Consider the following 20,144-nt stretch of genomic DNA (forward strand, 5'->3'; position numbering starts at 1 on the left):
AAGAAAGGAGAAAAATATGGATGGCACGGGGTAAAACTTGATTTTAACTTGCTAAAATATAAAAGAAACATACTCCAAAAGGAAAAAAAAATCCTTTTGTTGTGATTATGGTGTTGCCAAATTCTGGATGTCTCAAGTCGTAAGTTCTTCAAGATCCCTCAAGTGAGTTCTACAATATAAAGCAACAATTTTGTATCCGTCAAACAAACTTACAACGGAGGGAGAGGAGGTCACCCGTAGTAGTAATCACTAACTACTAACTCTATGTATGAAGAGGGTGGGTTCAATGATAAAAGTTCAGAACTTGGTTAGACAATGCTCAAATTCGTGTCCCGATAGCCGCTTATTGAGGCTAAACATACTTCTAGCACCATTCACATGTGATGAAACTTTAGCGTCAGCCCCGACATAAGTACAATGAAATTCCCTATAATCTACAGATAGTTATATAGTGTCAGATCAATATCGGAGGTAACGGATACCATCCATGCACTGATGCACTACCATTTAGTTCACCAAAGAAGAAAAGGACATAGGTATGATCATAAGTAAAGTGAACTTCTGGTGGCACGTCACTCTCCATTGCCCTAATCAGTGATGATACAGTTCCACAAGCAAAACGGGGCCTATTTTTAAAAGTACTTTCATCTCTCATCAATAATAATAATAATAATTATTATTATTTGATCCGAAACATCAATTATTATAGGTCATGTTAATAGCTACCCACTAGCTTTAGGTAGGATATAAGTAGCACACAATGGAAGATTAAAATCTCCCTATACCATTTAGTGTGGTAGTTTAGGGAGTGTTCGTAGCACCTTTGGAAAAAGAAAATTATGCCAAACTCATTATGATCGGAGATGGAGAGTTGCATGAACACGTTGCAAATTGTCATACAAAAATGGATGGTAAATATATTCTACAGTTTTAACTTTACGTTTTACACAATGAAAACCAACTTATTGACTATCTATCAATCTCCGATCATAATGAGATTTCGTAGACTTAGAGTTTTTCGCGTGTTCTACAAGGTGAAGTGTTCGGATCTTTATTGTTGGACCGAGATGTGGGCAAAAATTTGAGAGTATGGAGGGGTATGGAGCGATGAGGTATGGAGAGGAATCGATCCCGTGGACGTGTGGCTAAAAGTATTACTCCCAAGATAGCTTGGGTTTGGTCAGTCTATTCTGGACAAACAATGAGTCTTTTGTTTGATGGATATGGACAATGGATTAGACGACTGGTTATCCAAAGTGACCACAAATAAGGTGATTGTGTCCAACAATTTTGGCCGGATCATTTATCGGATAAATAATCCCACAAAGTACGACATATGCATTACAATGACAATGAAAGAGTGTGATACTGAGATTAATGGAATAACATGTAGTACCATGTAGACTGTAGTTATATCTCTCTTCTTCTTTTTTCTGCTAACAAATCTAGGACAGTGAGGTAATCACTGTGGCCCTTCCAATAAAAAGCAATTCTTATTCAATTATTGCCTTCTTTGGTGTCACTAGCATAAAAAGCTTTTCTTTCCTTATCCTGTGTTTTAGAATAGTACTATTTTTTATTTTTTTTTTAACAATAACCATTAGTTTAGTTTTCTGGGCTCCATCAATTCATCCATTCAAGCAACCACCATGAATTTCCAGAAATGAAGGCTGCAAAAAACACAGAAGGAATCAAAACCCGAAAGTTCAAAAGACATAAATAAAATAAATCAATCAAAACCCATGAATGGAGGAGGCTTATTTGAATGACTGCCACTGTGGAAGTGACATAGGGTTTCTAACTTCTAGGGAATATGGCTGGGAGGTACTCTTGCGAGGTAGCCACCGCTTTGGAGGGAGCAACCAGTCATCACTGTCCCACTGAGGCGCGAGTTAAGCAAGGTGCCTCCTGGAGGGAACAACCAGTCATCACTGTCCCATTGAGGTGCGAGTCAAGCAAGGCAAGGGCGGAGCTAAATATATGGTGGGGTGAGCTATTATAGCCCAGGTCAACTTTGAAAAAAATAAAAAATTAACATGTAAAATTTAGCAAAAACGAGGCTAATAGTAGAACGGTTCAATCAAATGCTTAACTCCACAAACTTTTAACAACACAACCCAATGGCCGATTGTTGTTAACCCCATGGAGTTTGGCCAAATAATTTTAGCCCAACCCATTCCACCCACCAACCTATTTTAACCCAGGACAGATTACATTCCTGGTTCCGCCCTTGAAGCAAGGTGTCTTAACACGCAACATCTGGTTCACAAGAACTACTGCAAGTGGGTTCAACTTTCGACCACATGAAGAGGGAGGGAGTTTCACCCCGCATCTTTGCCAACTTTACGTCAAAACAGGGCTTCCCTTTTCACGACACCAAATCCAACATACCATCTCAGTAAATTCTAACCACAAGAAGGTAAAACACAAGAATGATAAACAGATATCCTTATCTACAGCATAATAATGGTAATTACCCACTTGACCATCCCATTTTTACCAATCATCTTGATGACATGGTACCGCCATCATGATAATTACGATGGCCATCTTACTCGAGGAACCCAGTTTTGGTTAACACAGTATTCCTTACCCTACTTAGGTCTCTCCCTTTGAGAGTCCTCCCAGCCCCTTCACAAACAGAGAAAGAAAATGTATTACTCCTTGCTAGCTTCTTTGCCATCCATTCATGTGGGGGCATCACTTTCCCATCATCATCATCATCATCATCTTCATCACTACCAACATCATGATCATGATCATTATCATTATGGTCATGATCAACATCAAGCCATGAACCAGTCTTTGAGTTCTCACCATAAATCTTTGACCAATCGGGTATTTTTACCGGTGCTGATTTCGGAAATATTTTTCGTTCTTGAGCGGAATTGTTGTTAGCTCTTGGGATCATTATGCTGCTAGTTTTGGGGAGCTGCTGCCTTGAATTAGAAGTAGGGGAATCTGATGAACCAACCTTGGAGGTAGTAAAATCTGTGCTTTCCTTCAGAACAGCCCAAATATCTTCTTCTTGGAATTCTTCATTTTTCAAGGATGTCCAACCGTACCTTCCCTCCATGCTGATTGCCCTGAAAATTTTCCACAAATTAGACAAACCGGGTATAGCTCCTAATTTTACAAAACACTTTTTGAAAACAAAAACACTCATCATCTTCACATCTTATTCGGTGTTCCGCAGAAATGTTTTTCGAGAAGTTAAACCAAGCTTTACAAGTTTTACCAGAAATGGCTGTTACTGTCACCCAAAAATACTCAGAAAATAAGTTTTGAAAACTGTCAACTAAATACTTTCTCAAAAAGTACTTGTAAAACTGATTCTGATAACCACCCCCATACACTATTTCCTCTCACTTTCCTTTTCCCCAAGAGTTCTAAATCTGACATTTAGAAAGTCCATAGAAATTGAATAAAAGTATCCTGCAAAGTGAAACAGCTGGCCAAGAAAAATCAGTATCTACCTTTCCCTGGATACCAAAGCTTCAAAATTTAGAGGTAGCTCAGATTTCTGAAAAGGAAATATGCAAAATCTGCAAAATAACTGTTAATATTTGAGAGAGTTCTTGGTGCATAGAGCCAGAGGGGGAGCTAAAGATGGATTAAGAGAATCCAGGTTGTCTCTAATTCATATTTGCATCCTTTAGAAAACCCATAGAAAGATAGCGATGCTAAAAAATCAAACCGCAGGGGGAGAAAATTCTCAAGTCTCTCCCCAATTTTTGGAACCCAAATGCAGAAAAGAAAAGGTTTAAAAAGAGAGAGAGAGAGAGAGAGAGAGAGAGAGAGAGAGAGAGAGAGAGAATTAGAGAGGAGTAAGAGATGATGAATAGAACATCAGTTCCATTATAGAAGTTGCATTTTGGTGATCACAGAAGTCCACTAAATTATGAGAATGGGGCCATGGATGTTGACATTGTGGATTTATAACACTTTTTAGAAGTGTGGTTGATGTCATACTCCTTAGAAGATAAAGGGAAGAGCTTAATCAATGTACTAATACACTATCCACTTTATTGGTTCCTTCTTGGAATCAAAATTTGTTTAGGCTAATTGTTAATTAATCCAAAGGGTTCTTTTTCAACCTCTTCAATCAGCAGTCGTTGCAATGCACCTGTAATGTGGACAGAACTCACATTATTATACCAAGCTAAACCTAGTTTCTTGCACTATATCTAATGATTAGCACTACCAATCTTCTCCATCAATATCAGCCGCCTTCATCATCGACAAGGGATTTTCACCACCGTCTTTTTTAACATTCCAAATCAGATCCTTCATATTGATCATTCAATTTAATGTTGTGGGTTCCCTTGTCGTTATATCAAGTTAATACTGCATCCTAAGTTTGATGTTGTGTTCCACAGAGCTCACCTCTTAAAATCCATTCTATATTATGGGTCATAGCACTTCCGTATGTATAACTATTACATATTTACGGCTCCCATGAATAATCAACAAGGATATATTTGTCATTTAATATACACGCGGGAGATAAGCATCAGTGTCTCTTTCATATCTAGCATACATAAAATAGAGAACCGGAAGCAATTAATTAGGAAGAGGAAACCCGGAAGCAATTAATTAGGAAGAGGAAACCGTACATACTTGCAAGATAATTTCAATCTTGCTCATGCGTAATTGACTAGGAAGTAGGAAGACAAGATCACCCATTGAAAAAGTGAGCCCTTTCTGGAGAAAAACTGGTTATCCACAAATGTGATCCACATGCACCATTTCGGAAGCCCTCATTCAATGTACAACTGGCATAGGTTTAGACAAACACAGGAATATATCATCAGAAACCAATCAGCTTTTGTGAGAAACATCCATTTCAACCTCTTAGATTACGTGATGAAAGAGAACAGAATCTTAGACAGCTAATCTTCCAAAATTTCCAAGTGATTAATTCACTTACGACAAGTACATCTCAGTCTTTGGCCCAAATAATAACCAACAATGCCATTTACGAACTGTGAACCTTATGACAGCCTTCCAAGTGCCAAAGATCAATAAGCCTTGGATTCCACAAAACATATAGAGCGCTCAGAGATATAATGGTATCATGAATGATGATATCCATGGAGAAAGTGAATTAAACGTGATTCATTGTTTCATTCCCCTCCAACAAGGGTCAATTTCTTGAAACCATGGCACTCGTACCACAAAATGAACCATTTACTTTACGGTTGTCAGTTGTCACATTTCCGTGATATTTTATTGGGCCCTTGGCATCCTACAATATGTATGAAGCATACATAGACCCGGGTTTTTTAAACAAGGGGTTTCGCTAACGCAAAATAAAATGGAAGCATACGATAAAAACGAGCGTGAAAACTTACCGTGAGTTCCTGAAAGAGCTCCTGTTCTGTTCTGGTCCTTTTTCCTTTCAGTGGACTTGCTTCACTGTTGAGGAATATAGGATTTGGCATCAGAAAGATATCATGCCTACCGTGCCACCTGAGCAAGAGTTAGTGAGATTTTCTACAAGTATGTTTTCCAATTTGCTCAAAGAAAATAAAACAGTTTCCAAGATCGAGTTTTCCCCCAATAATAGATATTCTAAAGTCGCTATGGTTCCCCTTCCGGCATCAGAGCCAAGGCTGTATCATAAAAGCTACAACAACTAGTCCGATTAGCGTTATCAACTCTATTTACATGCCTCTTCCTAAAGTTCTAAAGTTCCAATCCAGAATCACAACCTGTGAAAACTTTAATTCAACCAAGAGGAAGTGCTGTAGTATCCCAAGCAACCAATAGGAATGTTGGGCTGTGACCCCAATTGAGGTTACTGCAGCACTGCAACAAATCAAGGCCAATTAGAAGGATCATATAACTCAGCCAGTAATGGGTTTGAACACCAGGAAACTAATGCTTAGGTAAACCTCTGGGAGCAAGAAGATGGAAATAGAGCATGAGTTCTTAAGTGACATGACCAGTCCGAATCAAACAAAGCTTATACGATAGCAGGACAAGTAGTTGGATCATCTTATAAACTAGATGAATTAGTCAGTACTAAACTTTTAAATCATGAAATGGAATACTTTAAAGGCTACAAGATGATAACAGATGGAGGACGGTTATCTCGCGGAACGCCATTTAATTCAGCATTTTAGCCTGGATAATCTCCTTTGTCATAACCTCCAAGAACCACTAACTACAAAGATAACTACAACATGCCTTCATTAAAGAGGGAGAACACGCAGTCCAGTCATCCCATTTGAAGTTTATGAACTTTGGCCAACCTTGTGCTAAAACATTTTGCCAATGCCCAGAAGATTTCAGATTCAGAACTCAAAAAAGGCCTCTAACATATGAACTGCTATTGTTCATGAAAAAATTGAGCAAGAGTCCTGGAAGATGCCTTTAGTCCTATCATAAGGATTGACTTGAGTAAGATCTACTTCTTAATCAGCGTAATCAATAATAGTGATAGTGGGTACCCACCCGACAAACACCCCCCCCCCCCCCCCACATCATGAATCGAAACTCAATTTAATAGCCTTAGACGTTCTTTCCAGATCACCACTGCTCTGCCAGGTTCAACTCACCTTGTGCTCCATTAGCATATGATTTCCGATCTTGCAAAACAAACCTTTGGGTATATCTTACTCCAGGAAGCTTCACATTTGTAAGATGAGCTAAATTCTTTGAACTGCAAAACTCAAAAAATACTCGAAAAAAATTCGATGCACAAACACGAATGGAATAGCTAGAGCGTGCACAAGAGGGGGAATGCATAATGCCAAACTCACATTATCCCATTGACAAAAATGCATAAAGTAAAATTCTATTTACTTGATTATGGGCGATAAGAGAAACATAGATACTCCACTGGAATACTGAAACAAGGTAGAAAAAGCTTCTGATTTAAATCCACCTGTAATCCTCACTCTAGTAAAATCGACTACTCAGTTACATGAGTTAAATCCATAAGCTGTTTCTTAATTCTGTTATACATAAGATTCTTGAAGCAAGAAGCATGTTGAATGAATAACAAAAGCGTCGCGTAAGAAACAATTTGAAAAAACAACATTGCAAAACTAGCGAGACTCTTCAAGTGCCTCAGCTCCAGCAGCAATCTCCAATATCTCACCAGTGATTTTCAACTGCCTTTCCCGGTTATAAGCATTTGAAAGATTTTTCGTCAACTCTACAGCATTATCTGTTGCACTCCTCATCGCAATCATTCTTGCCGCAAGCTCGCTCGCCAATGATTCCTGCAATGCCCTCAGAATCTGACTATTCAAATACAGAGGCAACATTGCATCCAGAATCTGAACTGGGTCCTGCTCAAACTGCATATTGGGAGCAAACCCCTCTTTCTTGGTCCGCACGGTCTCTCTCTCAACAGCCAACTTCCCTTCCTTGGTCGTCAACCTAAAGAATTCATCTTCACTGGCATCGATACATTTCCCATTCACATCACAAACCTCTCCCTTGGCCGACAATGGAAGCAATGTATGAATCACGGGATCAGACTTAACCAACGATACGAATTTCGTATACAAAAGCTCAACCTTATCTACCTCTTCGCTTACAAAAAGCGAAAACACATCATCCGCAATAACCTGAGCTTCTTTTGCTGTAGGAAAACTCCCTCCCTCAACAAACCTATCAACCTCAACATCACCCTTTCGGCGAAAATAAACATTACCCTTTTTCCCCACACTAATAACAACACAACCTACCCCCATTCCCTTCAATTCTGCAACCCTTGCTTCGGCCTTTCTGAGAATTTCGGCATTGAAACCCCCACATAGGCCTCTTTCCCCTGTGATAACAACAAGGGCAACTTTCTTGACAGGCCTAACACTAGTTAAAGGAACATCTACATCTTCCAACTGAAGCTGTTCATTGATACAGTACAAGAACTCGGCAAGGGCTTTGGCGAAGGGTCGGCCGCTGATCACGGCTTCTTGGGCCCGCCGGATTTTAGCGGCTGATACAAGCTTCATTACTTCAGTGATTTTCTGGGTGCTTTTCACGGAGTTGATCCGATTTCGAAGTTCGCGGAGGCCGCAGCAAATCAAGGAAGATTTTGGAAATCGCAATAAACTACTGGGGTTTGAAACATGGCGGAGTACACCAAATGGCGTGGGTTGAAAATGGGAAGGTGGGTATTGAATCGAAATCGAAGATGACCACATTGGTCAATTACGGCACAATCGAGCAATACAAAAATAATAGCCCAGGTGGCCGGAAAATTGAGTTATCAAAAAAGATACTACTAAAACAAAGCACAACTGGTTTCGACTCACCGAATCGTAATCGAAGACGACTGCAACGGTAAATTAGAGCAGAACTGAGATATCAAACAAAAACGATCGAGGTGGACGGTGGATTGGTCCACGGGATTCGTCGAAGTGCTCATAAACTGACCCGAAGACTTTGAGTAATCAAAGTTATCAAACAAAACTAGAGCAAAACTGGTTTTGTGCCGTTTGGTTGCTGAGAAAACGAGAGGAAAAGTCGGGAAATGGACATTGCCGGAGGTTTACAGGGGAAGGAGGGTTTATCGAAATTATTCTTGGCTAAAAGGGGCTTGATACAGTGTTTCCATTTCCATTTTAAAAGAAACAATTTCACTCAAATCATCTCCGATTGCATTTTGATCAGTGTTCGATTAATATGATTTTCGACATGGTTTATCTTCTTGAAAAGATCTACAATATGTACCCTTCCGATCATTGAGATAAATCGGAATGAGCTCACAATTTGACGAATTCGCGTTGTAGTTCCTCGTTTTGAAGGACCTCAACTGCGAGGTTTGTACGAGCGACGCCGTTTTCATCAGCATGGGTTTGATACAGTGCGGGCATATTTGTTTTCAGGAAAAAAAATTCACACTTATCGTCTCCGATTATATGATAATATGTATCTGATTCAAATAATATTTGACATGGTTTATGATCTTGACAATATCTGCAATGTGAACTATTTCGATCATAGAAATAAACCAGAATCAGCTCAAAATTTGATGAAATCTTGTTTTTAGATGACTTCTTAGGTTCACGATGAGAAGTCTTTATACGTAGGACGACGTCGTTTTTGAGGAACCTCCGTGTTCAAGATGCGAGCTTTCAATGAATCCCGGTCGACACTGTTTTCACAAAGCTCGCGTCTGCCATATGCGGGTTTCTAACGAGAGCCAATACGATGCAGCAAACCCAACACCAGTCGTCGTCCCCAATCCCCATTTCCCCCAAGATCTCTCTCTCTCTCTACTTATTGGATTTCACTGAATCGTCGTCCAAGCTCTCTCTGATGAGTGCCAACTGAACACCAATCGTCGTTCCCCATCTCTCTCTCTCTCTCTCTCTCTCTCCTATATTACAGTTTGATGATGCACACAGTTCTGTATGTTTCCTCCAGAGGTTGGAAGAAACGACGCTAAGTAAACAGTAACAGCAACAGGCTTGGACTATGACAATCCAGAACAAAAAGATATAGTGAGATATGTTTTATTGTATTCCCTGTCAATGGTATCATTTCTTTTCCAAGTCAAGATCGAAGTTTAGAAACATCCATTAATGTCAACAAAAGTGTGCGAAAGTAGTGCAAGTTGGAGATTAATCTATATATATGAGCATTATTATTTATTGCTGAACTTGGTGGTTTCATCTGTTTTTGCCTGATTATATCAATTTGAGTTGAGTCATCTGGTAATAACTTAAGACAAATGCTTCTATGAAAAATGGAAGGTTTGAAAATGAAAAGTTAAGTTATTAGGAGAATGCAAGTGGCCAGAAAATGGTATTTTCCTGTAAGGAGGACTTCGTTTTCTGGTTAGGAACCTCACTTTTTTCATACTTGTAGAGGTGCTTGTCTGAGAAAATTTGACGCGGCACATTACATAGCCCAGCTAGAAATATATATATATATATATATACGGAACAGTTCAATGGACACCTTAAAAAAACACCCAAAAAAACACCCATAATCTCATTCTCATAGTTCCCGATCAAATTTTTATGATCCGAACCGTTCAATGTGTGCAGAATGTGATTTTAAGGGTGCCCGCGAGAAATTAGCAAAAAAAATGACCGGGAAAGGTTTGATTTAAGCAGTTTTTATTTTAACCGTTCGAAACTGTTCGGATCAAGCCCTTCCCGGTTATTTTTTTTGCTGATTTCTTGCGGGTACCCTTAAAATCACGTTCTGATCACATTGAGCGGCTCGGATCATCAAAATTTGATCGGGAGCTATGGGGTGTTTTTTTAGGTGTCCCCGGAACCGCCCCGATATATATATATACTAGAAATTGCCCGTGCCTGAAGGCACGGCGCGACGTAATGGCGAGCTTGTAACTATCTAGAATTACAAATGGGCTGGAAACACAGACAACAACAGAGTAAAAAAATAGACATGCCGCCTTAGATATGAACATCAAGAAATTAAAAGAAAATGGTTCCGCCGCCTGAGAAGAAAGATCAAAATAGATCCCCCAAAACTGGTAATACCAAGCTGATATTGTTGTGGATTTCCTACGTTTACCCAATATTACTGTCCTAGCAACCCTTTTTGACAACACCACAAACACATCATATGAGATTCACAGAACTACTAATAATGCCATAGTAAGAATAACGTGTCATAGAATCGTTCAGCATTAAGCATGTGATACAACAAATGAATGGTTGCATCGTCCAACTTTAACCTTCAACTCTACACTTTCAAAATGGCATTGTTCAATATTGAGGATCTTCGCCAAAACTCCTAGATAAAAATCAAGCTGATCGAGATAGGGACCATGATAGAAAGCATAATTCCGTGTGCAAATTACCTAACAGAAACCAAAACCAAAACCAAATGCAAAAATCACGTACTACCAAAGAGTTGTTGCCTTCATTCCATAGAATAGTCAATAAATTACCTAACCAAGCACACCACAAATCAGTACAAAAGGTTATATAATCAGTACAAAAGCTTATAACAACACGATCCTACTATGGTAAACATAATCCGATGACAATCCATAGGGATTGTGTCGTGCCAGAAGGTGCTTACCGCTAAAATCTGACAAAACCCGTTACTATCAATTCAACTTTCTAGCAATGCTCCAATTACTATCACTTCAATTCACCTCCTGTTCGAATAGAAACTAAAAAAAGTTTATAAAAAATAGATAGGAACTATAGCCGAAGAGCTATGGAAATAATGTTATAGTGATATGTAAACTCGTATTTCTCGAAGACTTTAATCCAACACAAAGCTTTTAAAATTTATAATTCACATTATTGTGTCCCCGGCTCGTCCCACCATTAATCATATTAAAATCTAATGGACACGTACATGTTCCCGGTGTGTCTAGTGTATTTGGAGTGTCCAAAACGGATATGGCAATTTCAGTCTAAAAAAGTATAATTTCCTAAGTATCATACTCACCCGCACACCCAAGTCCTTCCAAAGTCCACATTTTTAGTGAAGTGACAAAAAGCGTCCACCTAATAAATTCTAGCAAGCGCATTTAAGAAAAATACGATAATATACACAAAATGAAATCAACGCAATCCAATCCACCAAGGTATTTTCATATAAGAAAAATGCATTACATTTAGCAAAAGCTCCCTAAAAAAATAATCTTGGTAGGTTGTTTCTTTACATAAGTACAATTAGGAGTCAAGACACATGCCCTGCAAGGGAGAGTCTACACCCTATTATGTACTTAATTGACAATTGTCTTACTTTGTTGAAAGAACCCCATAGCATAATTTCTTAACCACGAAGCAAAATTCAAAATTTCAAACATCTTGAACTTTAACCCTTGCATACACCAATGGTAAACACAGACCCAGTGTGCACCCTGTCGTTCTCTCTTTCTACAGACCAAATCCAATCATTTATTTCAAGACTATGGCACTTCCGAATTCTATTTCTAAATTCGACAAATCTAAGTTAAATTGAAGAAAAAAAATGTAAAAACCAACCATTTAAAATTTAAACACACCAGCCAGTGCTCTGCATCAACTAAATCAGTAAAAATCAAAGCACACCAGCCAGTGCTTTGCATTTAACAACATAAGTACAAATTTAAGCACACCAGACAGTGCTCTGCATAATAAGTGAATACTTACAGAATTGAAGTCTCGCGATTCGACATACTTGAGTGGTATTTCTGCACAAACATAAAAATAAATAAACTAAGTCGGGCTCATGTGTGCTACATAGATCAACATACTTGAATAGTAAAAGTTACCATTGGATCTCAAATAGCATTCTCACAGCCTAGATCACCATATTAAAGATGCTGAAACCCACGCCTGTACCTTCCAAGAGCTACCAGAAAGGCCAATGAAAGACATCCTTATTGTGGATGCTTTTGAAAGAATACTCAAACTAAGGTCATAACCAACCAACCAACATCAGTTATAAGACTTCAAAGAAACTAAATGATTTTTAAACAATCATGAGTACAGACAGTAAAATACTGTTTCAATTTGTACGGGAAATGACAAAACAAAGATATACACCACTATTGTCAAAAGCCTTTACAAAAAGCAGCTTCCCATTGACTACACCCCTAGGTTAGAAGACTTCACAAAAGAGAGTCATAAATAGGGTCTCCTTGTCAAAAAATATGTGCCTGCTTCACAAAATTCCATATGCATGTAGACGTTCTCTTTCTAAGAAAAGCTTAGACTCCTCTGGAATTGAGAGGCTTAAACTTCCTTTCCATGACTCTCCAAAAGGTTTGAGTATCAACTTCTATGTACCAGTTCAAAGCATGAACCACAATCTGTTAATTTAGTGAAACAATAAATTAGCATATAGATACTGCTCTAAAAGTTGTATATCAATTTGAAGTGTAAAACTCATCTTACACTATTTGACAGCCAATGACGCAATCTAGTTGAATTGATCCTTTTTCGCTCCATAGCCTTTTCCTCCCAATCCTACAAAACCCCAATGAAAGCATAACGGTAGTCATTTACTTGTCAAAACACCAACTTAGAATTAGGAATGAAATTGGCTAAACAATACTTGTTGTACCATTCTGTGCACTTGGATTTTCATTTGAGACTGAATCCTATAGCAAAATCTCCGGATAAACAACATTTGTTGTAGTGTCGGTCTCATCCTTAGGGAGGAGGACACTTATACGATCAAAAGATGTGCATCTAGACAATGCGACATATAGCTGGCCATGACTAAACACTGGAGTGCGCAAATCTACACCAACAAACTTTACTGATTGTCCTTGAGATTTATTTATAGTCATAGCATACGCCAAGCGAACTGGGAATTGGCGTCTAGTCATTCGAAATGGGAATTCAGATGACGATGGTGTTAAGGAAATTCTAGGTATAAACTCCAAGTTTCCTGATTTTTCCCCAGTTAAAATCTTTGCTTCAATAATGCGAGTGCCACACCTAACAACCATCATTCTCGTGCCATTACAAAGTCCATTTTTGGGGGAAATGTTCCTTAACAACATTATAGGACAACCCACTTTCAACTCTACCCGAAAAGACGGAAGTCCAGGAGGATCCAATGAGTTTAAATACTCATTTGGATAGCGGTTCGTAATGGAACGATCAAGTTCATCATCTTCGGACATCTTATCTGCAGCTAAGTAAGTGAATGCATCTCCTGGAAACACATTTAATGCGGCTGCATTAATGGCATTGACATCCTCATTTCGAGCAGAAAGAATTGATCGTTCTGTCAAATAGGTTGGGGTTGATGTGGTTTGAATTTCCAATTGTGGGTACACTGTAGACAATAATTCCGTTAGGTCTTGGCATTTGCGTATTGTGGGTGGAAGATGCACAATTTCTTGTGGATTAGCTCCAACCTAAGAAGTTAAAAATCATCAAATTAGGAGGTATAAATGTGTTCTTAATTCAAACTTGAGATTTTAGAAAGAAATACTTAGAGAGAAGATTACCTCCATCAGGAATCTAGCAAAAGTAACATTTTCAGGATCCATCGGATTCAAGCGCATGTTCAAATCCAATGTCAAAACATGTATATCGTTCCATAATTCAGATCTTCTCAATGACGCATTAACAATTTGTTCACGCACTCCTTTGGGTACCACTGGTAAAACTTGACGAAAATCTCCACCAAGAACTACAGTGATACCCCCAAATGGCTTTTCATTATCGCATATGTCCCTAAGGCTACGATCAACTGCTTCAACACAATATTTATGTTGCATAGCAACTTCATCCCATATTATGAGTTTTGTTTCCCTAAACAATTCTGCTTGTAAAGAATTCTTGCTAAACCCACAGACAGAATTTTCCAACACATCCAATGGAATGCGAAAAGTCGAATGAGCAGTGCGACCTCCTAACAATAACAATGACGCAATACCAGATGAAGCAACGGTTACAACGATATGGCCCAAACTACGACATTTCAATGCAATAGTATTGTAGAGAAATGTTTTCCCTGTTCCAGCTCCGCCATTCAGAAAGAATGTAGTTCCTTTATTTTCGAAAATAGAAGAAATGATAGCATCATAAGCAGCACGCTGTCCATTGTTTAGTCACTCAATATTAGTTTGTATACCTACCTCTTGTGCCTCAATCTGCAGTTGCCGATGTTCTGAAATCAATCGGTTACCAAATACTACACTCCAATTTCCAATTGGTATAGGCATAGGCGGGAAGTCAAGTAAGTTTTTACCTGATTCATGGAGCAATTCGTCCAAGAGATACAAACCATAGTCTTCGACTTGAGCCTCGGTTGGGTTGGCAATGGAAAATAATGTACGAATCTTATGCGCAAGATCATCGCATATATGGATACAAAATTGCTTCCATAATGCATATGGATGTAGGGGAGAGCATTGTGTAAGAATAACACCAAATAATCTCCTGAGTTGGTATCCAGTCTTCATGACTGAAGCCTCTTGAAGACATTGTATCCATTCCTCATCATCTTCCAAAAGCCCCCGCGCGACACATGCTAATTTAAAGGAACCGTACAATACATTGTTAACCGTGCGTAAGCTTTCATACGAATCAGGCCCTTTGACAATAGTTAATAGCAAACGCAGGTAAAACAATTCACCACAATTAGGGCTAGCAAAGTACATTCTACCTATTGCGTACCCCATTACTCTTGGTGTCCAATATTGATTGGATTTCCAAACAAAATATTGCGGGAATTCTTGGTATGTGTACTTCTCAGCATCTTTATTTGAAGCATACCATGAGAAAAACCTAGTTAATGTTGACACTTCTTGCGCAGCCCTATTTCGGATAGTCTCTGGTGAATCCGCAGGATTGAAAACTAACTGATGCATGCCGGGCAAGTGGATTGTCAATCGTGTAACTGTTGGGAGTTCTTCATGCATATGCTGACCAAATATTCGCCAAGCAGCTTCTGGCGGGCCAATATACCTTGAATCAAGATATTGTTGAATTTCATTTGCAGATCCCAACACCATGGTTGTACGGTCGTAACCCTTATAAATGTACTTGTGAATATATTTGACACATCGCATACCTGCACATACCTCTACATTAATATGACAGTTGAACCGTTTGGAAAGATAAGGATTGTAAGGTACAACATCCCTATTATCAACTTCGTGCCCTCGAACAACATATACTTTGCCATCACTACGACGACGATAGATGGGATATCCATCTTGGTCCATGGTAGTTGATTCTGCAAAGGCTCGAGGATATCTTTTAGTACACTTTTCATTTTCCATACATGATGCATTCGGATTTCGAGCACCGCATGGTCCATGCACCATACAACTCTTGACAGTTTCGAAAAGCGTTGGTTCATCATTTGGATCTGGGAACTCGGCACAGATTAAGTTGTCTACTTGAGCGCAAGTTCGAATCTTACATGGTCCTTCTAGAAAAAGAAGTGCGTGCATATGTGGTAGACCTCGTTTTTGAAATTCAATTGTATAAACATGTGCCACTTTTTTACCAAACACTTTGTTTGTTTCAATCTCCTTCATCAAAGCCTTTCTTTTTAACTCAAAAACACGGGCAACTAAATCAGGACGATCTGTAGGTTTTTGATGAGGCAACAAAGCTGAAGTAATTTCCGGCCAATTGGGATTTGCAATCATGGTGAGAAAAATATCAGGGTGCTGGTTGTAGCGTGTGATAGCCATTGAATCCTGAAAGATCTCAAACATGTGTCTTGGACCACCAACAAAAGAAGATGGCAAAATAAATCGTTTACCAATTTGGTTAGGGTTTAGCTCATCTGGATGGATACCAGTAAAATCTTGGTAGAGTCCAGTACGAAATTTGTCTTGATTGAGCATATAGTATGTTAATCGATTTTGCTCGGTTGCAGCCCAAGCATCCACCAGAAACTCCTGGAAGAGTTTACCTGACCTCAAAATTGTTGAATACTCATTCGAACGCTCAAACAATCGATAACTATAAAATTGCAGCTGAGTAAGTCGATCAGAAGATAGTTGATTAGTCCGAGTATCCCACTTTTTCATCTCAGGTTCCCATCCAAGCTCTCCATATGGGAACAGTAAAACATAATGTAGTGGCAAGTATGCTGGGTGGCATTCATTAATTCGCATTAACCCATTATCTCCTCTCAGATGTAAAATGATATCTCTCATTCCACTGGCCTTAGTTCCATCCCCTGGTACTACAACCGCAATCTCATCTGTTGTCGGTAAATTGTATCGTCGTCGATCTGTAGACAAACTGTAGTGAAGATGGGCCGGTAAATTCTGTCCTGTCTCAGCTAAGTGATTCAAAACCGCATAAGCTTGGCGAAATTTACCTACAAAGGCATTAGCCTCTAATAAACTGCCTTGTATTGTTTCAAGGACATCCCTTCTTAATTGAGGATTTCTCTGACTACGAATGTTTAAAGCAGAATTAGGGTCATAAATATACAGTTGAGCATATGATCCAATCTGACCTGCTTGCGGTAGTAGTGATCCTGTTCGATGTCGTAATTCCCCATGGATAGTGAATGGAGTAGGACCCTTCCCACTAAGTACTCTTGGATCCAATGTAGTGCCAAGGCTAGTAAAAGCATTGGCTGCATTGTAATCTTGAGTATTACTTCGAAACGATTTGGATCTAACATCATCACCATCATACAATGCTTTAAGAGGCGGAGGGGGTGTAGAAAGCAAATGTAGCTTTATTGTACCTTGCAGACAGCAAGTTCCAAATAAGGGATTCTTTTTAGAAGATCTTGCCAACTTTTCGTCCATCCAATGTAAGGCTTGACAGTGAGAACATAGAATGTCCATCTTGCCAAGATAATGCCTGCCTAAATTTATATGTGCAAGACTATGAACTCTTGAACTCGTAGGGATATTTTCAATGTTAACACCATAAGAAAGATCCTCTTGGTTGATTTGGCTTGTAGGAGTTGACCTGCAAATATTGTGATTCACATGACCAATTTGAGGGTGTTCCAATTTTAAATTTAAGGATATTATCTTAAGAATTAAACATGTTTTACCAGTTTCTTTGTGGAGCGGACGATGTGCTTGGCAAGGACATCAAACATGTGGAATTGTTCCTTGTTTCAGGTAAGTAGGATGCCGGCTCAGTCACTATGTTAGCCAAATTGGTAGAAACAATGTGCGTAACCCTTTGACGCTTTTGCGCAGGCTCGGTCCCATTGGTAGAAACTGTTCCTTGTTCCGAGCAAGTAGGATGTAGGCGACTGGCTGTGGTAAAAGAGGTTATCTGTTGTACAGATTGAAGACATTGTCGCTTTTGTGGAGGGTCTACTCGTAAGCGTTGTCCAAGGGGAATCGCAATGCATTGTTTTAATCTCTTTTCTCGATCTCGTCGCACACGTTGGGCTAATGTTGCTTTAGATATAACATTATCATTGAGTGCCTATAATATGAGACTTGTTATAAAATCTTATAGGTTGTATGTTCATCAATCACCATTTAAATCAGCATATATGTCACAATTTATATAACTTAAAAGTAAGAGTTTGATAACGGCAACATAGTGTCAATGACTTCTAATGTGAATGCTCAAAATTAACGATAATACAACTTTGTGCAAATATTCATCCGAAAGTACATTATCTTTGCGCATGGTACACACACAACATAACATTAGTTCTACATGATAGTTCACAAATACAGAAAAATATGATATTCCAATAGGTTCTTTTCTTTTTTATGGAGTTTACTCAGTATGTATGGTAAGACAAACTTTAATAAATTTACAAAGAGTCGTACCGTGGATTTTGCATGTAGTGCATTCTGTTGTAGATTTTGCAGACATTGTCGCTTTTGTGGAGGGTCTACTCGCAAGCATTGTCCAAGGGGAATCGCAGTGCATTGTTGTAATCTATTTTCTCGATCTCGTCGTGCACGTTGGGCTAATGTTGCTCTCGATATAAAATTATCATTGAGTGCCTATAATATGAGACTTGTTATGAAATCTTATAGGTGGTATGTTCATCGGTCCACAAATATAGCAAAATTATGATTTTCGATCAGGTTCCATTTTTGTGGAGTTTATTCACTATATATTCTAAGACAAACTTCAATAAATTGTCAAAGAGTTGTACCTTGGAGTTTTCTTCGCCCCTATTTGCATATGTTCCAGTCTGTTTTCCCTTACCCATAGAGGTTCCCTTCAGTTTTTCCACAGCTATTGCATCTGCCCTTCTTTTCTCCTATTGATAAATAGGTGACATGCATCTGTAATGTTTTAAAAATAAGAAAACAAATTTAGTTGGGGGATGTACCTGACGAATACGAATCTCAAGCTCATCGTGGATTACAACTCCATTTCTATGATGAAGAAGATCAACCTATAAATGGAAATTGAATAAAGAGGTCAAAAAAAGTTGCACCAAGAAGTTATGGATTATAGGAAAAAAAACTGTAGATGACTTCTACTGTGATTGATCAAACCAAACATAATAATAATTTGGACAAACATTCAGTAGAGACTCAATAGTATATAGTAAACTTCACATTCAATTCTCATGGGGTGTACTTGCTAAATCTCTTTAGGCACGGACAATTCCTAGTATATCTCTATGAAGACAAACATCAAGAAATGTAAGGAGAATCGTACCGAGACATTTTCTTTTCCGTTGTTCGAACATGTAGACTTTTGTTTCCCCTTGCCAATAGAGTTTGCCTTTCGTTTTTCCACAACTTTTGCTTTAGCATTTCGTTCCTCCTTTAAACAAATAGGTGTCATGCATTAAGAAATATCTAAAACATGATACAAAAAATATATGAATCTGAAGGGAGTACTTCACAAAAATAAACCGACTCAAACTTAAACCAATTTATTGTGGGCGTACTTGACGATTATGAAGTTCTAACTCATCGCGGATCACAACTCCACCATTTCTATGTTGACGAAGTTCAACCTGCAAAGTGATTTGTGAGAGGTTAAAGAAGTTATATGAAGATGTAGACTAAATGAGAAAAGCATAAATGCGGTTTGAATTAATTTTTTAACAAATAAATCACATATTAAAAGTTTGGTTGAAAAGCACAGAGACTTGTACCAAGGCATTATCTTTCCGCTTGTCCGCACATGTAGCCATTTGTTTTCCTTTTCCCATACGGTTTGCCTGTAGTTTTTTCGCAGCTATTGCTTGAGCCCTTCGTTTTTCCTTTCAGCGAATAGATAACATGTACATGAGTAAGTTGGGGGAAAACAATATGAAGAAATGAACATGGATAAAAGACTCAATTGGTGAACTTACTTCACGAATACGAATAGCGTTGAGTTCTTGCTCATCGCGTATCACAACCCTGACATTGTTTTTTTGGAGGAGTTCAACCTATATACAGAAAATTATTTGCAAGAATAAAGTCAGACCAAGAAGATGTCGACTTGCATAAGAAAAGAATTAACGGAGCCTTCAATTACCGTTCTTTGCAAGTGTTTGTCTGCCTGTTCAACATGAGATAAAGAACAAAGCATATGAGAATTCATATAGATAGATACGCCAAGCATGCTTAACTCGTAGTGGGACAAATGACTTACTTGACCGAAAATAGTAATGTTATCCATGATTCTAGAGTTAGCTTAGTTAGCTTAGACCTTGATAAGTCGCGACAGGTAGTACTGCAAAACCTGTCAAGTTTCATATGTAAGCCAGTGACCCTTTAAAGATTCGTGCATGTGTCAATTATAATGTTAAATTAAGGTAGGACCATAAGTCAATTG

At 38.6% G+C, this 20,144-nt stretch overlaps 3 protein-coding genes and 2 long non-coding RNA genes across 7 annotated transcripts; 1 reads left to right on the forward strand and 4 right to left on the reverse strand.

Moving 5' to 3' along the window:
- Positions 1-378: 378 nt before the first annotated feature.
- LOC131322411 (uncharacterized) lies at positions 379-2,629 on the forward strand. The gene is made up of 2 exons (XR_009198832.1): positions 379-1,901; positions 1,961-2,629. It is a non-coding gene; the product is annotated as an uncharacterized LOC131322411 (long non-coding RNA).
- LOC131322405 (protein S40-6-like) lies at positions 2,434-5,737 on the reverse strand. 2 transcript variants are annotated; one of them, XM_058353727.1, is made up of 2 exons: positions 5,355-5,737; positions 2,434-3,086 (listed from the first exon to the last, which is right to left on the reverse strand). In XM_058353727.1, the coding sequence occupies exon 2, from the start codon at positions 3,074-3,076 to the stop codon at positions 2,552-2,554; it is 525 nt and encodes a 174-aa protein (XP_058209710.1). In that variant the 5' UTR covers positions 3,077-3,086; positions 5,355-5,737; the 3' UTR covers positions 2,434-2,551. The 2 variants fall into 2 exon arrangements, with proteins under 2 accessions (XP_058209710.1, XP_058209709.1); XM_058353726.1 differs by lacking the exon at positions 5,355-5,737 and adding an exon at positions 3,477-3,964.
- Positions 5,738-6,776: 1,039 nt separating this feature from the next.
- Positions 6,777-8,713, reverse strand: LOC131322400 (ATP synthase gamma chain, chloroplastic-like). Its single transcript, XM_058353716.1, has 2 exons — positions 8,270-8,713; positions 6,777-8,239 (listed from the first exon to the last, which is right to left on the reverse strand). Exon 2 carries the CDS (start codon positions 8,160-8,162, stop codon positions 7,056-7,058), a length of 1,107 nt encoding a protein of 368 aa, XP_058209699.1. The 5' UTR covers positions 8,163-8,239; positions 8,270-8,713; the 3' UTR covers positions 6,777-7,055.
- A 1,560-nt stretch (positions 8,714-10,273) lies between these two features.
- On the reverse strand, positions 10,274-12,350 carry LOC131322410 (uncharacterized). Its single transcript, XR_009198831.1, has 3 exons — positions 12,212-12,350; positions 12,090-12,130; positions 10,274-11,101 (listed from the first exon to the last, which is right to left on the reverse strand). It is a non-coding gene; the product is annotated as an uncharacterized LOC131322410 (long non-coding RNA).
- Positions 12,351-12,421: 71 nt separating this feature from the next.
- Positions 12,422-20,144, reverse strand: LOC131322401 (uncharacterized). 2 transcript variants are annotated; one of them, XM_058353717.1, is made up of 11 exons: positions 19,962-20,142; positions 19,845-19,868; positions 19,678-19,755; positions 19,477-19,584; positions 19,267-19,335; positions 19,032-19,139; positions 18,697-18,762; positions 18,517-18,624; positions 18,182-18,361; positions 12,837-12,908; positions 12,422-12,751 (listed from the first exon to the last, which is right to left on the reverse strand). In XM_058353717.1, exons 1-11 carry the CDS (start codon positions 19,986-19,988, stop codon positions 12,650-12,652), a joined length of 942 nt encoding a protein of 313 aa, XP_058209700.1. In that variant the 5' UTR covers positions 19,989-20,142; the 3' UTR covers positions 12,422-12,649. The 2 variants fall into 2 exon arrangements, with proteins under 2 accessions (XP_058209700.1, XP_058209701.1); XM_058353718.1 differs by lacking the exon at positions 18,182-18,361 and having other exon boundaries at positions 19,962-20,144.

Source organism: Rhododendron vialii, chromosome 4a (assembly GCF_030253575.1).
Source record: "Rhododendron vialii isolate Sample 1 chromosome 4a, ASM3025357v1".
Classification (NCBI taxonomy): Eukaryota; Viridiplantae; Streptophyta; class Magnoliopsida; order Ericales; family Ericaceae; genus Rhododendron; species Rhododendron vialii.